Raw genomic sequence first — 20316 nt, 5'->3', positions numbered from 1 at the left:
AAACCTGGTTACAAGACACCTCTGGACCTGCCCTCTCGCTGGCTATCCCACTAGGATACACCATATTCAGGCAGGACCGGCTAGGTCAAAGGGGTGGAGGTCAAAGGGGTGGAGGTGTGGCCATCATAGCCAAGGACACCCTTGACGTTAGAAAAATTCAGTGTGATTTTGGTCATAATGCAGAATTCCTCCTCATTAAACTCAAGACTTACCCAAACTCCTCCATTGCCTTCCACCTCGTATATCGCCCGCCAGGCCCACTAGGTTACTTCCAAGAATCCATCATCCACTCTCTCTCCCACAACCTGAAAACTACATCCAAAGTAGTATTACTCAGCGACCTCAATCTCGGCCTAGGCGACCCCCATGATTCCAATGCCTCCTCACTTCAGAAAGGACTGGCCACCCTTGGATTTCTTCAAAGCATTACCGAGCCCACTCTCATCAAAGGACGTACACTGGATTGGGTTGCACATCACAACTGCCCCATCCCATTCTCCTCCACCGCCCCTTACCCTGGTCAGACCATGACTATATCAACTTTCACATTGACACGTCCTCAGCTCCCTCCAAACCCTCTATCATTCTCCCTGCTACTCTCTCTAGGAGCTCCAAGAAGCTGACAAAAGACACTCTCATACCGCACCTTCTAGTTCCAGCACTGCAACCTCCCTTTCTAAATGATCCTGTTTTCCTAGCCAACACCTTCAACCAGACATCATTGCCCCTCTTACAGCCAAAAAAGCTAAGAAAACCAAGCACTCTAATGCCTAGTTCTCCCAAGCACTCATGGATCTTCGAGCCAAAAAAAGGGTATCACTGCCACATGGAAAAGAAACCCTACTGAACTGAACAAAACCGCATTCAAGACGATTGCGAAGGAATATAAAACAGCCACCATTCATGCCAAACTGATTCCTACAATACTAGGATCAACAATGCTAACTCAGGGACCATGGAAATCTTCACGATTTTTAGGGAACTGGAATCACCCTCATCTCCACCCTCCACAATTGTTAAAGATCAGACGTGGTGCAACCAAATTCAATCTGCTTTGCTTAACAAACGTGACACCCTGCACACCAAAATTCATGCCCATCTAGAAGCCCTCGCCTCCCTTATAGCCTCCCACACAGTACCCCCCACATGCAATGCAGACTACCGGACACCTAATTTCGAATTCACTGCCATGAACGAAACAGATGTCATGGCCCTCATAAAATCCATTAAGCCCTCCAACTGCAAGGGGGACGCATGCCCGGCCCACATCATCAAAGAATGTGCACCAGCCCTCGCGCCATTTGTTACTGCCTTCATCAACTCGTCCTTCCAAACAGCTCATGTACCCACTTTCCTTAAAGAAGCCTGGGTCAGACCCCTACTAAAAAAAAACTATCGATCCAATGACACTAGGGAACTATAGACCCATCACCACGGTTCCGTTTTTATTAAAAATCCTGGACAAAGCAGCCCAACTGCAAGTTCAAAAATACATTGAGGACAATCACCTTCTTGGACTTCGCCAGTCTGGCTTTTGTCCTCGCCATGGCACAGAAACAGCACTTCTAGATTTGAAAAACCAAATAGATGACTTCAGAGATGCAGGCAAACCTGCTCTCCTCCTGCTACTAGACCTCTCCGCTGCCTTCGACCTCGTTGAGCACAAAACCCTATGTCACCATCTCACCGCCACGGCAAACTTCTCTCTAAAGGCTTGCGACTGGATGAACTCTTTCCTTCAGGAGAGAGTAATGAAGGTATTTTCTGAATCAACTAATGCCTACCTGAGTCCTATCAAATGTGGAGTCCCACAGGGCTCATGCATAGCTCCTACACTGTATAACCTTTTCACCAGACCCTTATTCAAAATCTTAGACTTGCTGGGCATCTCATATACCAATTATGCAGATGACACCCAGGTGCTCGCTGACTCTAACACCCTCAACCTCATCTACTCCACCATACAATCGTGGATGGCAGATAATTGGCTCTGTTTAAACAGTGAGAAAACGGAACTCCTGCTGATAGGATCCCCCTTTACCCTAAATAAACTTGCCAAAGAATACCAAACATTCACAATTGATAAAATCCCTATCACAGTATCACAAACGATTAAAACACTAGGCGTGTACCTTGAACCAAGCCTCACCATGGACAGGCAGGTCAACGCCATCGCCTCCTCTGCAGCCTACCACTCTAAATTGATTAACGCTGTCAGACCATTCCTAACCCAACAGAACTGTATCACCATACCTAGAGCCCTCATCGGCTCTAGACTGGATTACTGCAATGCTCTCTTCATTGTCACATCCCAAAAGAACTTGGCCAAACTTCAGATAGCACAGAACAACGCCTTAAGGGCAGCCACTGGCCTTTCACGCAGGGAACACATCTCCACGATCAGAAGACAGGCACATTGGCTACCCATCAAGGAAAGGGTTGTCTTCAAAACACTAGCCCTAACCCACAAATGTATTCACGGCCTCGCCCCTAGCTGCCTTACGCAAAGGATCTCCAGACAAACAGCCTCCAGACCCGCCAGAGCTGCCTATGCCAACCGCATCACAGTACCTCACTCACGCAGTGTGCGTGCCAGAGGATCTAGCTTCCCAACTATGGCCGCCACTCTCTGGAACAAACTCCCAGACCAGATTAGATCCATGCTGCCTTCTGCATGAGACTCGACTAAAAACAAGGCTCTTTGTGTAAAGAGTCTATTCCTCATGTATAATGTCTTTACTCTTGCTATAACCTGAACTCGACATACTCTGTATTGTAGAACATTGTACTCAGTAACTCAACTGTATAAATAACTATGTTGTTAAGCCTCACACATTGGGCCGCTTAATGTAACCCACAAGCAAGCCTCCTTAAGTCTACTTTTAGCGCCTCGTTGCCTAGAGGGCTGCAGTGCGCTTTAAAAATCCAAAAAATAAATAAAATAAATGTTCACTCCATTTTGTAAATGACAAAAATTGCAAGTGCACCTTTTTTCACAATTGCAAATGGACACAGTCCCCTTCTGTGCAATTTAGGTGGTCTGTAAAATGATATCCCAAGTTCCTTCTTTTTCTATATTTGCTCTCTTTCGCCTATTAGAAGGTGAACATTTGCAATTGATTGGTGGAATGTTTCCTCCCATCAAGCGGCTGCCCCAGTGACTCTGAGGTCATACATTCTCTTATTCAAGCCTCCACAAAATATTCCTTATGTTGTTCTTCCCCTTGCTTTACAATGCCCTAGGTCATGCGACTGTTGGGATCGGAGTTAACGGGACAGTTTTGCCTCCGATTAGCGCACATAGCATCTCTTGACAGGAGTGTGGCTCTGAATATCCATTCATGATATCACAGACCATGTTTTACTTTTGGATTCTAAAACTTGTGATTTGGAATTTCTTATGCTCTTGTCAGTGTGTTTCCCAGGGGTCAGTGTTTTGACAGCCCCAGCACTACTTGGAGCGGGGGGGGGGGGGGGGTGTCAAAGTTGTCTGCTCCTACATTTAGGTACCAAATCTTCCATTGTCCATGGGTGACACCATCCTCAAATACATTTATTTTATCTATTTGCATTTTTAAAGCTCACACACCCTGCGGGCATCGAGGCGCTGTTACAGGAATTGTTTTTTAGTTGCGTAATTGTTTTTTTTGTTTTAGTTGCGTATTTATAACGCGCTTAAATACCCAGAGGTTTCTAAGCACCGACCCGGGGATCGAACCTGTGTTGCTTGCTTCCAAGGCGAACATGTTGCTGCTGAGCTTTTCCTGTGCCATTGTTTCAGCGCCATGATGTCACGCTGACACCATCTTTTCAGCATCATGTTGCTCCAGCACTGCTTCTTGGCAACCTATTTAGGTGCGATCTTAAAGGCAACCTTTCAGGGCCATGTTTTATTGGCGGGTGACTAATACGCTGCAGCTGTTTCAGAGCCTGTAGCACCATCCCTTATTTACAGGCTGCCCACTTTTCCTAGATGTCGGCATAACACTGGCAAAGGGTGCTAACTGTGAGACAGCCACTTTTGAATGTTTCGAGTCCGAAGTTCGAGTCATCACCCCCACAGTCATCTGGACATCAGGATATGACTCCCATGTGTACAGTACTCTGTGACGATGGGGACCTTTCATCACACCCCTTTCTTGAAAGCTTCCAGTACTAGCACTTTCCACCATGACACTATGCTGTGAAGTGGTGTACACTGCTACACAGCCAAGTGAATTGTAGACACTTGCTGGTTGAAGGAGGTACAGTATATGACAACCTGTGCTGCTGTTCAGTCTAAAAGATTGTGTTGGACATGCTACTTTAAATCACCCCCACTTATCAAAGTAGCATGTCCTTGCATTTGGTTTACATTGCTCTTTTAGAATGTCCATGAATCTAGTTGGCAACTATCCATGGCCAAACTAGGACCACTCCCTAGGAGCCCTGCTGCAAAGTGAAGTTCATAGACTGCGGATTTGGGTGGGTTATTTTGTGTCGTTGTGAGAGGAGATTGTGCACCAGATACTGTCCGATTGGAGTCTCCACCACCATGTGTAGTACATGGCGGCAATTTGCAATAGTGCGGTCTCTTCCTTTAACAATTTTTGTACACCTTGGTGCGTTAGACTTGTTGGTGGAAAGCAAATGTTCCTGACCATGACACCCCACAGGGCATTCCCAAGAGGCCCTTTTTCGGGGAAACCAAACTTAAAGCTATGCCATTTTGAGTTTGTACTTTTTTCAACAAAGTCGATCTGGAGCGCCCAGAGTAGTTCTTATTTGTGCCCCTGCTGGGCATCTCGTCTAAAGATGTCTGCTAAGCAATTCTTCCCTCTTAGAACATGCCTTACTATCCAGATATTTTTGTGTATTCACCAGTGACAAATCTGTTGTGCTACTTGTGACATTGTGAGGGAGTGCATGCCCCAGTTTAATTAAAACATTGCTGTGGAGTTGTCTCTCTTTTAAAAAAACATCTAACTGTGTACTAGAATTTGGAAGTGGATTACCGATTTGTGAATTGCCAGGAGTTCTAGAAGATTGAGGTGCAATAACGCCTCCAGAACATTCTACCTGCCTTGGGCTGCAAGCGCTTGCAGGTGACCCGCAACCAGGCATGGAGGAATCTGTTGTGATGATCAACTGCAATGGTGGATTTCAGAAAAGATGCCTCGTTAACATGTTAGCATTCCACCAATGCCAGCCTGCTACCACCATTCCATGTTGCTTGGACTACAGTGCAGTGAGCCATACCTGTAATGGTCTCATATGTAAACTCGCACGTGGCTTAAGGTAAATTGCAGGATGCCATCATGCGCAACCGAAGCATAACATTCCTCACTGTTATTGCCAACGACCGCAAATATTGGTGAACAACTGCCTGGAGTGCCATAACCCTTTCCTGGGAGGGCATATGCCAGTTTTATTCTGGTATCTAGGTATGCCTTTTACAACATTTGCACTTGTGTTGGTATTAAACATAATTTGGGAACATATATAGAGAAACCCATTTCTTACATTAACTCCTAAGGTGTGCTACATGTGGATATAGCATTGTCTGACAAGTTCCCCATTATGAGCCAGTTGTCTAGCTAGGGATAGACTTGTATGATCAGTATGCGCCATGACCACTGCTAGTACCTTTGTGAACACACTTTGTTCCAATGCTATTCCAAAAGGCAGTACTTTGAACTGGAAATGGGCCGTTGCCTACTTTGAACCTCAGAATCTTGCGATGCTTCGGGAACATGGAAATATGAAAGCCTCTTTCCTGTCTAAAGTAGCCATGTAATTGCCAGTCACAAGAAGTGGAACTACCCATTTTAAAGAAGTCAAACTGAACTTGTGAACTATGACAAATATGTTGGTTGGGCAAAGATCCAAGAGTGGGCGCATTGTTAAATCTTATTTGGGGACTGAGGTATGTTCTCGCAGAGGAACTTTTCTGATCTCTCCCTTAGGCAGAAGCTTGGTCACATCTACAGAAAAGACAGACCCACTGGTCAGTGGTAACTCCTCCCACCTAACAGGGTTCAATGGGAGGGATGCATTATTTTGGGGCTGCACCGTGTTGGCAGGAGCACCTCGGCCACAACCTACTCCTACTCGTGGTTTTCTGTACTGACCTTGATAAGTGTGTTCTTGGTTGGTTCCTTGAGAAGATTGTAATCATGAACACTTGGTGGTTTAAACACCTTGATAAGGTGTAAAATAAAAACTGATTTTTGTGTGCAAGTCCCCAAACACGCATTGCAGAGCACGTTAAGCGGGAATGGCCATCCAGTGAGTTTCTTTATGGCTTTTTAAATCTCCTGCCCTAAGAACATGTCATCTTCAGTTTACCCAAATAGCCACTCGCCACTTATAGACTAGCTAACTAGTGCTAGTGCTGCATGGATCTTGGAAGCAACCTTGCGATAAGCAACTATATCTGTTAAATATATCAAAACAAAAGAGGTGATGGCTGTAAGGTTTAGAATTAATCTTAACCCCTGCCATTGCTCTGGGTAACACTTCAGCCCAAAGTGCTTGGTCAAATCCCTTCGGCACTAGCCCACAAGCATCCCCAGACATGTTTCAGTCTCATCAGTGAGGAGTAGCTTGGGTCTCTACATCCACACCGGCTATCAAGCAGACCAATGATTCAGCTTTCAGCAGCGTGGAGGCTTTTTTTTTCATCATAGCATCTGATGCCAACTGCCCTTCCTTGATGAGGACCTGTGCCCTGGTCTTAAGGCGTTTCACTCATTAATGCCTGCAAAGAAGCCAATTGGGCGTGGCCATACTTGCCAAATGCTGTGGTATTAGCGATTCACACATTGCACAGCACTATGATGGCCATATTTGCCATCCTCTATAAGGTACATTTGTTTACTCTATCTTTCGCACCTCTGTGGCGTTTCCACACTGCAGTAGTCAGCTTTAAGCTGACGTCAGGCAACGAGAGGGTCAGATGCAGACGATTTCATACTCTTTTCCTTACATGCATATACCCCTTGTGAAATGGCTGGCTCTTCCATGAAACCACGAATGTATTGCCGTACAGACTCTGTTAGTGGGACATGCTGTGATGGGGGTTTGGCTTTTTCCAACGTAATCTCAATTAAATATTTTTCCTTCGGGTTCTTGTTGGATACAAATACTGAAATAGGCGCTTCCCTTTCTGGCAGTGCTCCACAGCTAAACTGATCTTCAACTGGTAATTCTGAAGTTGGCAGATGTGTATCTTCTGGTGAGTCACTAGGATGATCCTGTGGGTAATCCTCTAACCCCAGAACACCTAGGTGCTCACCTGTATAAAGGACTATCGCCATTGTTGGTGTTGTTGAGGGTAGGGTGCTATAATCCTCTTGAGAGCTTTCTTTTGTCCTCTTTTTTCTCATTTATGCATAAGCAAGTTCACAGTTGCTAATGTTTGCACAAATACCTGCCACAACCCTTTTTGACTTCCTCAATAACATCATAGACTTCTTCCTATGCTTCCTCTTCTTGCCCCTTCCATGGGTCACATGACATCCTATTGGTGAAGGTACTGCAGTGTGGTACTGGCAGGTGTATTTGCAGTGATTGTTTTAAAAGTTGTTTGAATGTCAAGAGTTGGAATTTAGTTAAGTTAGATTGGAATCGCTTTCGGCTCAGCACATTTTTCAGTACCAGGTTCTGTATTGTAGGTCTGAGGTTCAGTGGTCGGCATGACAGGGGCCTTCCTTGGCGTATGTGTGGATTGTAGAGTGGGCAAACCTAGGGGGTCTGTGGGTTCATCATCCACTCCTGCAGGAAGGGAGAGCTGGGACCTTACACCTTCCTTGGTTTATGTTCCGACTTTTCAGTGCCCTGTTTCTTTCTGTGTGCGCTAGTTTTCCCTGTGTATGTTTTGATCTGTGTCCATAACCAGTTATTTTTCAAGCTCCATGTTTAGATCCCTTGGCTGATGAGTGTCCGGTGCCATGCTTTGTGAGACATTTTTCTGATAGTGATTTTTCAGCAGCAAGCTTTCCAGTGCCAAGTGGTACTACCTCTGGAGGTTTTAGGGCACTCCGATTTTTTCTTGTGTGGGTGTAGTCTGCTTGTGTCCAGGCAGAGTACTTACCATGCCTTTTGAACGTTTTGGCACCAGGAGATCATTTATCCAGCCTTTTAGCTGCCATTTTTGTCTCTCCAGATCCAGTCAGCTAAGGTCTATGGACGGGAGCGTGGGTAGATCAGCTGTGATTAAACCTTGTGGGTCCAATGTTTTGGAGTCGACTGTCTCTTTGGGATCCAATTGTACCCCCTCTGCCCTAAATCATCACTATTTTTCTGGTGAACCTAATCTATTGTCTCTTCCCCCATATACTGCAGAGTGTTGTAATTGATGGTTTTAAAAACGTTCCTGCATTTTATTGTATGAACCCTGCACATTAATTTTTGTGGGTGATCTCTAGGCAAACACTAGTTACATACTCATTGTTCTCAAGCCATGGATCCCACGTGTTGCAATTACGGAACAGTAGGTGCCGTGGGGGACAGAGACCTAAAGATTGCAAAAATATGTCCGGTAATTCTCTGATGTATACAACCTGGAACTAATAGGCCAATACCAGGACTGAGGTTAAGGCAGCCATCAATCAGTTAACCACCAATTTTCCAAGGCAATTTCTCTGAATCACAGTCCATTTTCCACTGCACTACTGCAACATAGAGAGCAAAGTTACCAAAGGGCAGTATGGGCACATGCACGGATAGCAATAGTGTGACATGAATGCCTACTTCGAAGTAAACAAATTGATGGCAAATATGCATATCATGTCACCCTATACAGACTCACACCCTGAAATAAAATCGAAAAACACTATTAACGTTAGGTATTAGTCCTTGGGGAGCGATGCATTCAGCGACTGAAGTCCTGCATAATGTTCCTGCCTTGTGAGCCCTCAGCACTATGAAAAAGGAAACGAGGATGTGGCATAAAGAGAAAAAGAGAACACTACACCCTGGCATCAACAATCGTGGGAACGGTAGGATAGCTCAGGGGCAACGCGCTCGCCTTGGAAGCAAGACAACGCAGAGCAACACAGGTTCCATCCCTAGGTTAGTGCTTAGAAACCTCTGGGCATTAAGCACATTATAAATAACCAATTATAATTGGTTTTAAGAGCACATTCAAAAAAGTTGACAGCATGGTCGATATCACACCTGCTTAAGCCTCATGTAAATGCTTTGACGCATACTCTAGTGTTATCAGTGAAGGGCTTCTGGTCCTATGACGGGGGTGATATTTCAATTTTCTTTTAAAAAGGTGATGGAGATAGACTCTAATATTGAATATCTTATCTGATGCCCATTACAATAGTTCTTTTTCCTGCGATAATATGCATGCAATGTAATATTGGCCATCACTTTAAAGTACCCCTTCTCTCCCCAATAGCAAACAGGTGAATGGAAGCCCTGGCACAGATTCATCTGCCCTTTGTCACTACTGATCGATAGGGATGTTTACCACAGTGATTTCCGACAGGCGCAACAATCCACTGGGGGCACTGACACCTGAACCAGAACAGGGCAAGGTCAGCATGGAGGAAACCGCCACAGAGCTTCCAAAGTCCGCCTCCTGAACACAAACAGCCACCTGTGCAAAGGCCTCAAGAGAGGACACAGATCAAATAAATTACACAACATTAAACTTTGAAGAACAGCACCAAACTATGGCACATAACTCCCTCCAACACCCTTTTGTGAAACGTTCAAGCTTTTCAATTCTCAAACAAGAGAATGTAGATGTTTAAAGTAAAAGACAAATGCAAGAGACTGGCTGTCTACAGTTTATATTGTAACATGAAGACTGCCCAAAACACCAAACTCTAGCAGCTTGAAGGATCCATCCACTCCACCGGGGCTTGGGGAGAAGTTCCCACTATGAAACACACACACACAGTCCAGCAGTGTGGGCTGTCCCAGCAGTGCCCGAGTGCTCTTGATCAGGTAACGGGATCAGCCTGCGTGCAAGCACAGATTTGAAGCTTTTCTTGCCAAAAGACACGTGGAGTCTGATGTCCTGGACGTGTTTTGCCTCCATGCCAGGGGCATGTTTTCTTTCACAAACCAATGCTAGTTGAATTTAGCCTTGGAAAAGTCCATTTCAGGGTGCTGCTCCATGAACCTAGACCAAAACAATCAGTAAAGCACATTAGTGACCACAATATTGCTACGGCTGAAAGGACAAAGTGCAAACATGAACAGTTAGAGAAGTACCCTGGTCACCTTAAACCTAGAGCACAGGCGCACAACCTTAACCCCAATCAGACTCTCACTTGGTCTCTCACTACCTGTTAATATAATGTACACTTTCCCTTCCTAGCATGTATAGAGATGATGGGTTCAAGTAAGGACAGGCTGCCCAACAACCCACTGCTGCCTCACACCCCACCTTATTGCAGATTAAACCCCAATGATTGATTACAAGCCTTTTTGCATTTGGCTAACATTTTATTCACTCCAGCTAGAAACCAGTACCATGCATTTGCCCGTCTAGTAGTCCTCATCTTTCATGGCTAGCTTTATCACATGACCTATTAGGTCCCGTTCCTTTATTCTGGGATGGGAACATTTGATGTATCCTTCTGAAGAGTGCTTTGCGGCAGTCACCATTTTCAGCCTTCTTGTCCCAATGGTTGTGCAGGGCCTTTGTTTGCTAACCTAAGATAGCCGAACGTTTCATCCATTTCCACTCCCCTATATCCAGTCATGGCAGCAATCCTGAAAAGCACCCAAACACCTCTGTCACACATGTTACTTTGGACAACCCTAACTTGCTGGAACAAGTTCCCTGCTTGACACTGGGGGCCAACACTGAGGTGGACAAAGGGGGTTGAGGTCGCCCGAGCAAGTGGATGCTGGACACAAGTGGTATACGAAGGCTCCCCAGACCACCCCAAACTCTGTCACTATTCTAAGGCGAGGGCAGTCACATGAGTATGAACATCCTTACCCTTAGAAGGTCTGGGGTTTCTGTTGCACGGGTAAGTCACAGGAATGCTCGTATTCATACCCCACCGAAGGACACCCAAGACCACATGAGGGTGGTGGAAGGGGGAGAGACAGAGGCAAGGAAGAGCTACTGGAGGAGTTCTTCCTGCCTTTTCCAAGACCAGGATGTGTTGGACATGGAAGTCCTCACCATACTCAGATGAGGGTTCGGGAATCCTGCAAAAACCGCAATCAATTGGATATTTTAGCTGGGTCAGACAGAGCCCAGCCCATGGGACTTTGTGAAAGTTAAAGCAAAAACAGTCTTACAAGCTGGCTTATGTAAGAGTACTTAAGTTTCCTGTGGTCATCAGCGAGAAGGCCATCCATTCCATTTGAATTCCGGGACTTTTGGCTTTCCTAAATTTCAAATTGGAAAGATAAAATGAAGTTACAGCCCTGTTTTTGCAAGGAATTCTGGATAACCTTCTCAAGCATAGCCACGGGAAATTACTTGAGAGCTCTGTAATATATCCCTTCCCTCCAATCCAGAACCTTCCACCTTTTCATTGAGTTATGGGCTTCTATAATCAAGGTTGTGACTTGAACACCGCAAGAGAACTTAATGGCATCCTGCTGAAGCAAGACCATTTTTTTTTTAATTATTGACACCCCTTCCACTTTCAGCCATTCCCTACATATACTGTGCCTGAATCACGTTATTTTCTGTAAAACTAATAAAACTCTTCATTTTACACCAATACTTGTCTTGTATTCCCCATCCAGCAAACTCTGAGTCATCCCCCCGTTTTTCACAGAAGAGCCCCCTGGCCCCCAATCCTCCCACCTTACTCGCTCTAAATAGACTGTGTTTGATGGTATTTCATTATTATTTCATGGTTAGGGGGTAAGCAAAAACAAATACTACAATCAATTTCTGGGGTTCCTTTTGCTAGCATTAGCAGTACAACATAGTATGGGCTGTTTTTTTTGGTTTCATAGACTTAATTTTTGTGGTCTGTTGGAATGTGGAGGTGCATCTGAAGCTGGCACAAATTTAAGCATGCGCTCCTGTAAGTAGCCCATGCAGCTGGGACAAAGTGGAGTCAAAGCACCGATTCTGTATCTGGATGACTTTTCTGATCCACAAAGTGTGTGGGGACGTAGGCTGGTGTCAACTAATGGCTAAACCACCAAATAGCCCTTTTACTGTGTTGGTAGTCACTTTCCCCTACATGTTGGCAAAAGTACTACCAAAGCATTTTAAGAGTGACAAACCGCAGTGTGATGCTGGAAATGCATTGGGGGGACAGGGCCTCCATATCCTTTCCTTTGTCGTGTATGGTCTGTCTTTTTTTCCACGCAGGAGTTCATGTGGGACTCCTAGTGGTGCAGCACTTCCTCTTTTTGGTTTGGTGAACAGACCCTTGGGATATCCTTATGGCACCCATGGGTGGGAGTACAACCCTGTACTCCTGTACTCCTAGTGTATGTTTTTGGGCAGCTGTGTGTGGCCCACAGAGCAGGGTATAGGCTGGTGGCAGCTCCATGCTGAACTGACAGGTGCTCCGAGTAGCCTCCATTTTCGGATACCCAGCCCCAACAGTGGAATCAGTTGATTCCTGACAGGAAACAAGATGGCCCCTGTGGTCTCTTGCTTTCTATTGCCTTTTACCTTACTTGTCCCGACTTTGTCCTTTTCCTCTGACTGGCTGTTGGGTGGAAGTTCCATATATGGTGTTGTGGAGAAGTCCCGGACAGACTGGCTGGAGCCTCCCCAATGACTGCATGTTGTGGGTACACCCGTGGGGTGGGACCCGGGTGAATGGAGTGAGTGAGTCTGTCTGTCTGGTATCTGGTGGTTGACACAATGACTGAGACAGCCCTTCCCGAAACTGGTATGAAGGCAGTGTGGAGTGTTGAATGGCATGATACTTGCCCGAATCCACATCCCGTGTTGTCAGTGTCTGGATGGAGGAAAATGGCCTGAATGCACTGCGAGTCGGATTGCTGCCTGACTGCACGAATGCCCTTCTGAATGATTGGTTGCCCGAGTGTGACCCAGCAGAGTGAATGGGAGATCAATAGTATATCTGGGGGCCTTTCACTGCTAGAAATCGTTCAGAAGCTGAAGTTGAAACTGATGCTTAACTTTGAAGCCTACTGGAAGACGACGAACTGCTGCTGCTGTACTTCGCTAATCTGAAAGCTGCCTTCAAGGAACTGATCCAAGAGAGGACCTGGTTAGGAGACCTCTTCCCGAGCAACGAGGGACCATCGTGCACCAGCTGATCTTTGCCAAAGCTCCCTGGACGCCAGACCCTCAAAAGGCTGCTGACCGGAGACAGCTGCAGAATCACAAAGAAAAGGGCCCGGACATTGAAGTCCATCGCCGTTGACGACCGGAGCCGCAGTGCTCCTTTGCCTAAGAACATTGAAAAAAGGACTCCCTTGCTCATCCTTGTCGACCGCTTTTGTATTGGCGGAGAAAGTCAAGGCTGCCGACAACCGAGGAGAATCCGCCGGTGGGTTTCCTGCCACCCAAAGACCGCAGACACGCCGGACTCCTCGACGCCCTTGCTGGGCCAAAGTTCTTCAGTAACTCTTGCGGCAGCAAACACTCATCGTCGAGGTGCACCACACACCTCAGCCTGCAGGACGTTTTCGACCGATCATCAACGAGCACTGCAAAGAACCAAAGCTGCTGCCGCAATGACAGTGTTCACCCTTTTTCCTCATGGGATCTCGACTATCCGTGTCTCCTGCCTTAAAGGATCTGTCGACGACCCAACAGCGAACTCTGCTATTCCAGGTACATTGGGCTTGTGGAACCTTTCAGAAATGACTCAAGATTATATTAAGCCTAATTGGACTGGGCTTGCCAAATAAGCTTTATTTACATGTTGCCCGGGTGGGGGAAGGGGTAGGGGGAGGGGGAATTCCTCGCCCAGAACTGTCTCTAGGTAGACTGGGGACTGCTCTGCCATTGCTTAATTTAACTTGCTTTCTTTCTGTGTGTGTCTATCGTTGATTCATTGTACAATCTGATTTGTATGTTATTGGGGCTGTTAGCCGTGGGCGCATTTTAAAGGAATCGATAGTTAAGAGTGGTAACACGTAGACTTGTATATATTTGCCATTATAGAATTGCCAGAGTACAAAGTGTGTTATTGTGATTGTGTATATAACATGAACCTTATTTATATAAAGACTGTTTTCACTAACAGTGTGTGGACATTCCTTTGTGGGTGCTTGGGGACTACACTGTACTTAAGACCCAGCCTGCATCACCTCCTGAGAGCTTAAGCCTCGATTGCTCGTTCATAGCTTCCCTATAGAGAATTTTGGCTGGGGTACTCTGTGCTTCCACTCTGCCATATAGAGAGCAGGAGTACAGACACCCCTCCAGTCTTTACACCCAGCCACTGCGTTCTGTGGTCTTTAGACTATGTATGGTCAAAAGGGCCCCCAAAAAGGTACTTGTGTGATTGGTATCAGGTTTAGAGTGAAGGAATTCCCCTAGACACCACAACCCATATCTGCATCTGCCTGTTTGTACCAGAGTGGATGATGAGCTGGCCAGTCCTGAATGGATGGTTGCCAAACCTTTGCATGCCTTTTTGTTTATTAGTATAATAGAGCCTAGTAGGCGTTTTACACACGAGAAACGAAAAAAAGAAAACATTTAACAAATACAATCATACACTTAGGTTATAATTCACAAAATCGATTTAACAGTTATCTACATCTTAGTCATATGCCAGATAAGGGCTGAGTCATACCCTGCATAAAAACGTTCCTAGTACAATTCGTATCTATCATCTGTGTGCATGACTGTGAAGGTCAGGGTTACGCCCCTTCCTGTGTATATAATTAGGGAGACCCCCGGGGCCATTCTCGAGTTTGCTTTGCTGAAACATACCTAGGAAGCAGCTGGAGAACAGACAACTGAGGATACCGTTTGTTAACTTCCTGGTCAAGTATTGTCTCTCTGTGCTGGGAAGTCTGGTCTCAAGCTCTTCCTCATCTTCCTCCAAGCCTCCTGTGCTGGAACATCCATGCTGGCAGCTCCAAGCGCTCTCCTGGAACCTCCCTGTCTCTGTGGTATTCACTGCACTTGAGGCAAGAGTACCTACTGACTGGAATCCAACTGAGCAAGAATTTGGGGAGCAACAGCACGCCAGTCATGGGACAGATTTCCTAATCGCATATGTGACACTGAACTGCTGTCTGTGCTGAGTTCTTTGACCTGTGCTCCCCGTGACCTGCCTTAAAGGGTCCCTTCTGTACTTCCTGTCGCTGCTGCCTTGCCCTCCTTTTCTTGGGTTGCCTAAAGGAGTCCATCATTGCTATGGATCCTGTTCTGGTGCAGTCACCTCCTGGTACTCAGCTACCAAATTCTGACACTGAAACTTCTACATCGGTTGTTCATGGACTTTCTTCACTGCATTCTTCCTCTGTATCGCCCAACTAATGCTCTTTACTTTCAGGATTTTACTGGGCTGTGTGTGCAGTGCTTTAGAGATCCGAACTAGAACTTTTTTCCATCCGTGTGCTGATCGTCCATTCTGCAGCCATTTGTTCTTGAGTCTCGGGTCCTCCTGGGCTTAGGTCTCTTCTATTGGGGTCCCAAAAGACTCCCCAGCTCGATGTTTTCCACCTCCTTTTCCCCTGGAACCTGTAAGCAACACTACAATGCCACCGTAATCAAAGGTGAACTTCCGACCTTGTCCCGTTGATTTCTATGGACAATCCTTTCTAAACTCCTAAAAGTACTCAATACATTTACCTCCCTGTAAATCTTCAATGCATGTTGTTAGCAACATTATTCTGGAGTTTAGAATACTTATTTGTTACTACCCATCATCTCTGTATGAAAATGTACTCCTTTAAAGCCTTGTTATGCAGTCACAACTGCACTAACCAAATTAATCTTTTATAAGGTGCTTAATACCTGAGACCAATGGCAAAGCGTGGGACCGGGATTCAGACCTATGTTGCTGTGCGTTGTCTTGCTTCCAAGACAAACGTGTTGCGCCTGAGCTATCCTCCCAGCATACAACATACCTTCTTTCCTACTGATTTTAATTGTGGGTTGGTCGTTTTCTGTATGCTTTATTGTTTCACCGTCTTTTATGATACTTGCCCGTATGTAGCTATTTATCTGTGGATGTGTGATTAACTGTTCCTTCCGCCAGTCTCCGCTCCTACAAGTGAGCTCAGACTGCTCAGCCACACTTCCATTGCGAGGGCCACATTTAACAGTGCAAAGACCTGACAAAACAACGGGTTATTTTTAACTCACCAACCGAGGATATGTGAAAAGACTACCTTGACATCCAGGTAGATACAGTAGCCAGAACATTTTGAAAGACGCCATTAGCGGATGCTAAAATGGCAGGCCTTCCTTCATCCATAGTCGGCACGTTGCTTGGTCTGGATTTCAGATCAAACACACATGCCCCTTGTAATAGAAAGCATGCAGGCAAAACCGGAATGGAACGCACATGTGCTTGAGCAGCCAGGCCCTTCAAATTCACATGGACGCATCCCAATCTCCCCATAATCACTGGAGGCTACGAGTCAGTGCTATGACAGGTTGCTCTTGATCACTGGAGAAACTCACGCGACCCTTTCACTAGAGCGGGCCCTGCTGAACTGCTCCTTTCCTTTCCAGCACTGACAGCCTGCATTATAACCCAAAACCCTCCTTCAAAGAAAGACTGCTGACAAAAGAAGGGACTGCACCGAAAGGAGTAACCTACAGCTACTGCGACGTTACTGCACCATTAACCTCCATCCAAGAGATCTAGAACCTCAAGCCAAGCACAGCAGCAACAACAACCACCGTAAATTACTTAATGAGCATCAGGTGACCCAGCTTCGTGGGACAACCTGTCACTGAATCCAAGCAATTGTGGGGCATCGCCGGGTGACTAATCTGCCTGGAGGGAGACCTCCAGTTGCACCCAATGACAGGCTAGAGAGTACTGGTACATGAGAAAAAATAACAGGTCGACATTTGGCACACTATAACCCCTGTAGGATGAGTTTTTCTTTAAATATAATAAATGGAAGCAAAACCAATTTTAAATTCACACTAGAAATACACAAAATCACAAAGGGCATATAAGAATAAATAACAAATAATGCATAACATATGAAATGAATACATGCACCATAAAAACTGCTACAGTGGTAGGCACCTTTGCATGCAGCAACTGCTCCCAACGCCACCCCTCTTAGATAGCACAAAGCAATATGGCTGGTGAATACTGGGAAACAATGCTTATATCCAATCACAGCATTGTGTGTCATTTCCAACTTACCAATGGAACTCAAGACAAGTGCAGTTTCTCTGCAATAACATGGACTACATTTTCAACAACCGTATCCTCAGTGGTCCCTCTTCTCCAGCTGCTTTCTAGATATGTTTCAGTAAAGCAATCTCTAGAATGGCCCAGAAGGTCTACCCAACACCACACTGGAAGGGGCGTAACCCTGACCTTCAGTCATGCACACAGATAATTACTACCCGTGGTCATCTACCTGGAAGACATCCAGCTACTATCGGCAACACTAGACCAAGAGACACAGTTACAGAATGAGACTCCATCCTGATCTGCATAATTCCCTTGTTCCGGTTACCACCAGCTCAAAGGCATCCAGAAATAGCAACCACCAGGTTTCCTATTCCTAAAAAGGACCCCCTTCAAGAACTGAACCACGAGGTCCAGCGTCGCAATATTGTCTAGGCTATGTCCAAAGCCTCAGTATTGCATAATAGGGACACCCAAGTACCAACTTGGGGCCTTCCTTCCTATTTCGTCATTGCTAGATTGGTAGTCCTTTGTCAGCCCTTCTACCATTTTGGGAGGGGGAAGCATGTGTGTATTTTGCCTTTGGCGAGAACCCCTGGGTGTCCCCGCCTAGGCTCCAAAGTGTCTGGGCAGGGCAGTAAGTGGGAAAGAAGTTTATTCTTTGTCTGCCGAGTGCCTGAATAAGACCAGCTCCCACAGGGGGGTCTGGCTGTCCCGATTGGACAGCCAAACCCCCCTTTCTGTAAAATGCTGAGAGAGAGATTACAGAGGAGAGAGAGATTACAGAGGAGTGTGTGCTGGAACTGTATAAAAGATGAGGCTTCTGGAGTGGAGTAAAAAGCAAGTCGCCCACTGGAGCTGAAGTAACCGAAGAAGACAACCACAGATGCCTGCAGACCCTTTGCAAGACCATGAAGCAACCACTGCTGTCCTGACCCGGTTTTCTGTGCGACAGAGGAGCTCCAAAGAGGACGACTCCTTCCCTTTGGCTGGTGGGAACAACCAGTGCGAAGACAAATTTTGAATTGAGCCATCTCCCAAGGCCCTATGAGTTTCCAGAACTGTGGAACCCCAATACCAGGAGACCTGCTGCCCATTTCGACTGCATCGTCGTGGAAAGGCCAAATCGGTCCAAATCTTTGCTGAGCCCTCAAGGACACCCCTGAGATCCAGTCCAACTTGCCCAGACCCCCTTCATCAGAGTGTAGGACTGCAGGAAGCGAAGAAGATTGAACCGAGAAGTTGTCGAAAGTGGTGCCACAGGCCCTCCCTCGAGACTTCTGCTGAGAGTTCCCATCCCTTGTTCTACCCTTCGACATCAGGCCAAGGAATCCAGGGGTCATTTCAGAGCTGCAACATCGCAGAACATCCAGCACGAACATTTTCTTCTAACCTAAGGTACCGTTTACCCGATTCCAGAAAATCGCTCCAGGACGTTGGAGTGCAAGTAGAGGTGTCCAGGGCAACCCCCTCTTACCTCTGACTTAAGCCACTGCTTGTGTCCATTCATCGAGTCCTTAATAAAGATCTCCCTCGATAGGTGTTAACTTGCTGCTTCTAAAAGACTAGACACTTGAAGAAATCCACAGGAACTCTTGGTATTCTGCTGCTGGTCTCTCTCCGAACTGCCTTTAGCTAGGGTTGCATTTTTGGACTAAGACTTGCTGTGCGAAGAAACACTCTCTAGAACCAGACTAGTGTCACTTTAACCATTTTTGTTCCTTTAAGTTACTTTCTTGTATGTGTCTGCAGAGTAAATGTCCTACCGTAAATCTGCTAAGAACTGCATGTGCACGTAATTACCGATACTACGATAGCATCATCTTTTCCCTTTATAACGTTGCAACAAATGTAACCGAGAACAAAACACAAAAGAGAAAGTGTCCTTTTAAGTATAAACTAAGGTATTCCGAAGTGTTCTAGTGTAAACATATATGATATTTAAAGTGATTCTAGTGTAAATATAGTAATATATATTTGTATACAAGTTATAAGTGTAAGTGCTTCTTTGATGTACATGTCTGACTGGGTTCAGTGTACTTACCTACAGCTCACATCTTCCTCTCAAAATAAGCCTTACTGCTCTGCCACTCTACCAAGGTCCTGAGTTAGTACAGACTGATATCAAAAGTCGGATATCTACAAACTACTGGTATAGCTTACTTATGTCTAACTACCAATAGGAGTTTAGAAAAACTCACCTAACAGATGTTGCAGGAAAAAAATCTACTATCAGAGAGGAACTGCCTTTTTTGAAACAAAACCTGCCTTGAAATTACATCGTGGTTTCCCCGTTTAGTTTTGAAGAAGAACGTTCAGAATGCAGCCAATAAAAGCAGTTCTTTACAGCACTCTGAACATTCTGATCGGAGGTCAATAATCTCCATTTGCTAACTGCAGACAGATGTCTAAAAATATACAATTATTTATTAGGCCTTTAGAATACACTCAAAGCAATTACATTTTCAGTTTAGTATTTGTTAGGTTTGTTTTATTTGCTATAGCTCACCTGACCCAGGGGTATCTGGGTGCTCTTAAGGTAAGAATATTACAATATATAATATATACAAATATTAAAACAAACAAGAAGATGGTTACAATGAATGACAATGATAATCAAGTTACAGAGATTGAGGGAGAGAGAGCATGCATACAGGATGAATAAGTACATTACAGTCCGGTGATAGGATACATAGAGGAGCAAACTGACTTAGTTTTTACTAAGTAACCAGGAGATGACTCTTCTCCTGAAGATAGAGAATACTTGGGTAGCTTTAATGTCAGAAGGAAGGGTGTTCCACAGTTGGGAGGCCACGACCGGGAAACTGGAGCCACCTACTCTCTTTAAGTTATATCTGGGGACCACTAGACAGGTGGTGTTAGAGGATCTGGTGATTTGTGTGGAGGATCTCAGAGTGAATTTATCCCAAAGATACGGGGGGGCAGTGGGCGGTATGGTTCAGTGCTTTGGGGGTGAGGCAAAGAGTTTTGAGTTCGATCTTTTCTTGTATGGAGAGGCATTTACAGCGTTTTCTGGTGGCAGAGATGTGCTCTCTTCTAGGTACGT

The 20316-nt window shown here is 45.6% G+C and overlaps 1 protein-coding gene across 1 annotated transcript in view; it reads right to left on the bottom strand.

The window, feature by feature from the left end:
• Positions 1-9772: 9772 nt before the first annotated feature.
• NUDC (nuclear distribution C, dynein complex regulator) overlaps positions 9773-20316 on the bottom strand; it is a 291087-nt gene continuing 280543 nt past the window's right edge. The window contains exon 9 of the mRNA XM_069622881.1: positions 9773-10123. Coding sequence (XP_069478982.1) covers positions 10072-10123 — 52 coding nt within the window. The 3' untranslated portion in view covers positions 9773-10071. The remainder of the gene's footprint in view (positions 10124-20316) is intronic.

Source organism: Ambystoma mexicanum, chromosome 11 (genome assembly GCF_040938575.1).
Source record: "Ambystoma mexicanum isolate Mex_15411 chromosome 11, UKY_AmexF1_1, whole genome shotgun sequence".
Classification (NCBI taxonomy): domain Eukaryota; kingdom Metazoa; phylum Chordata; class Amphibia; order Caudata; family Ambystomatidae; genus Ambystoma; species Ambystoma mexicanum.
Note: the sequence above shows the minus strand (reverse complement) of the source record. Positions and strands in the feature narration are given on the sequence as shown.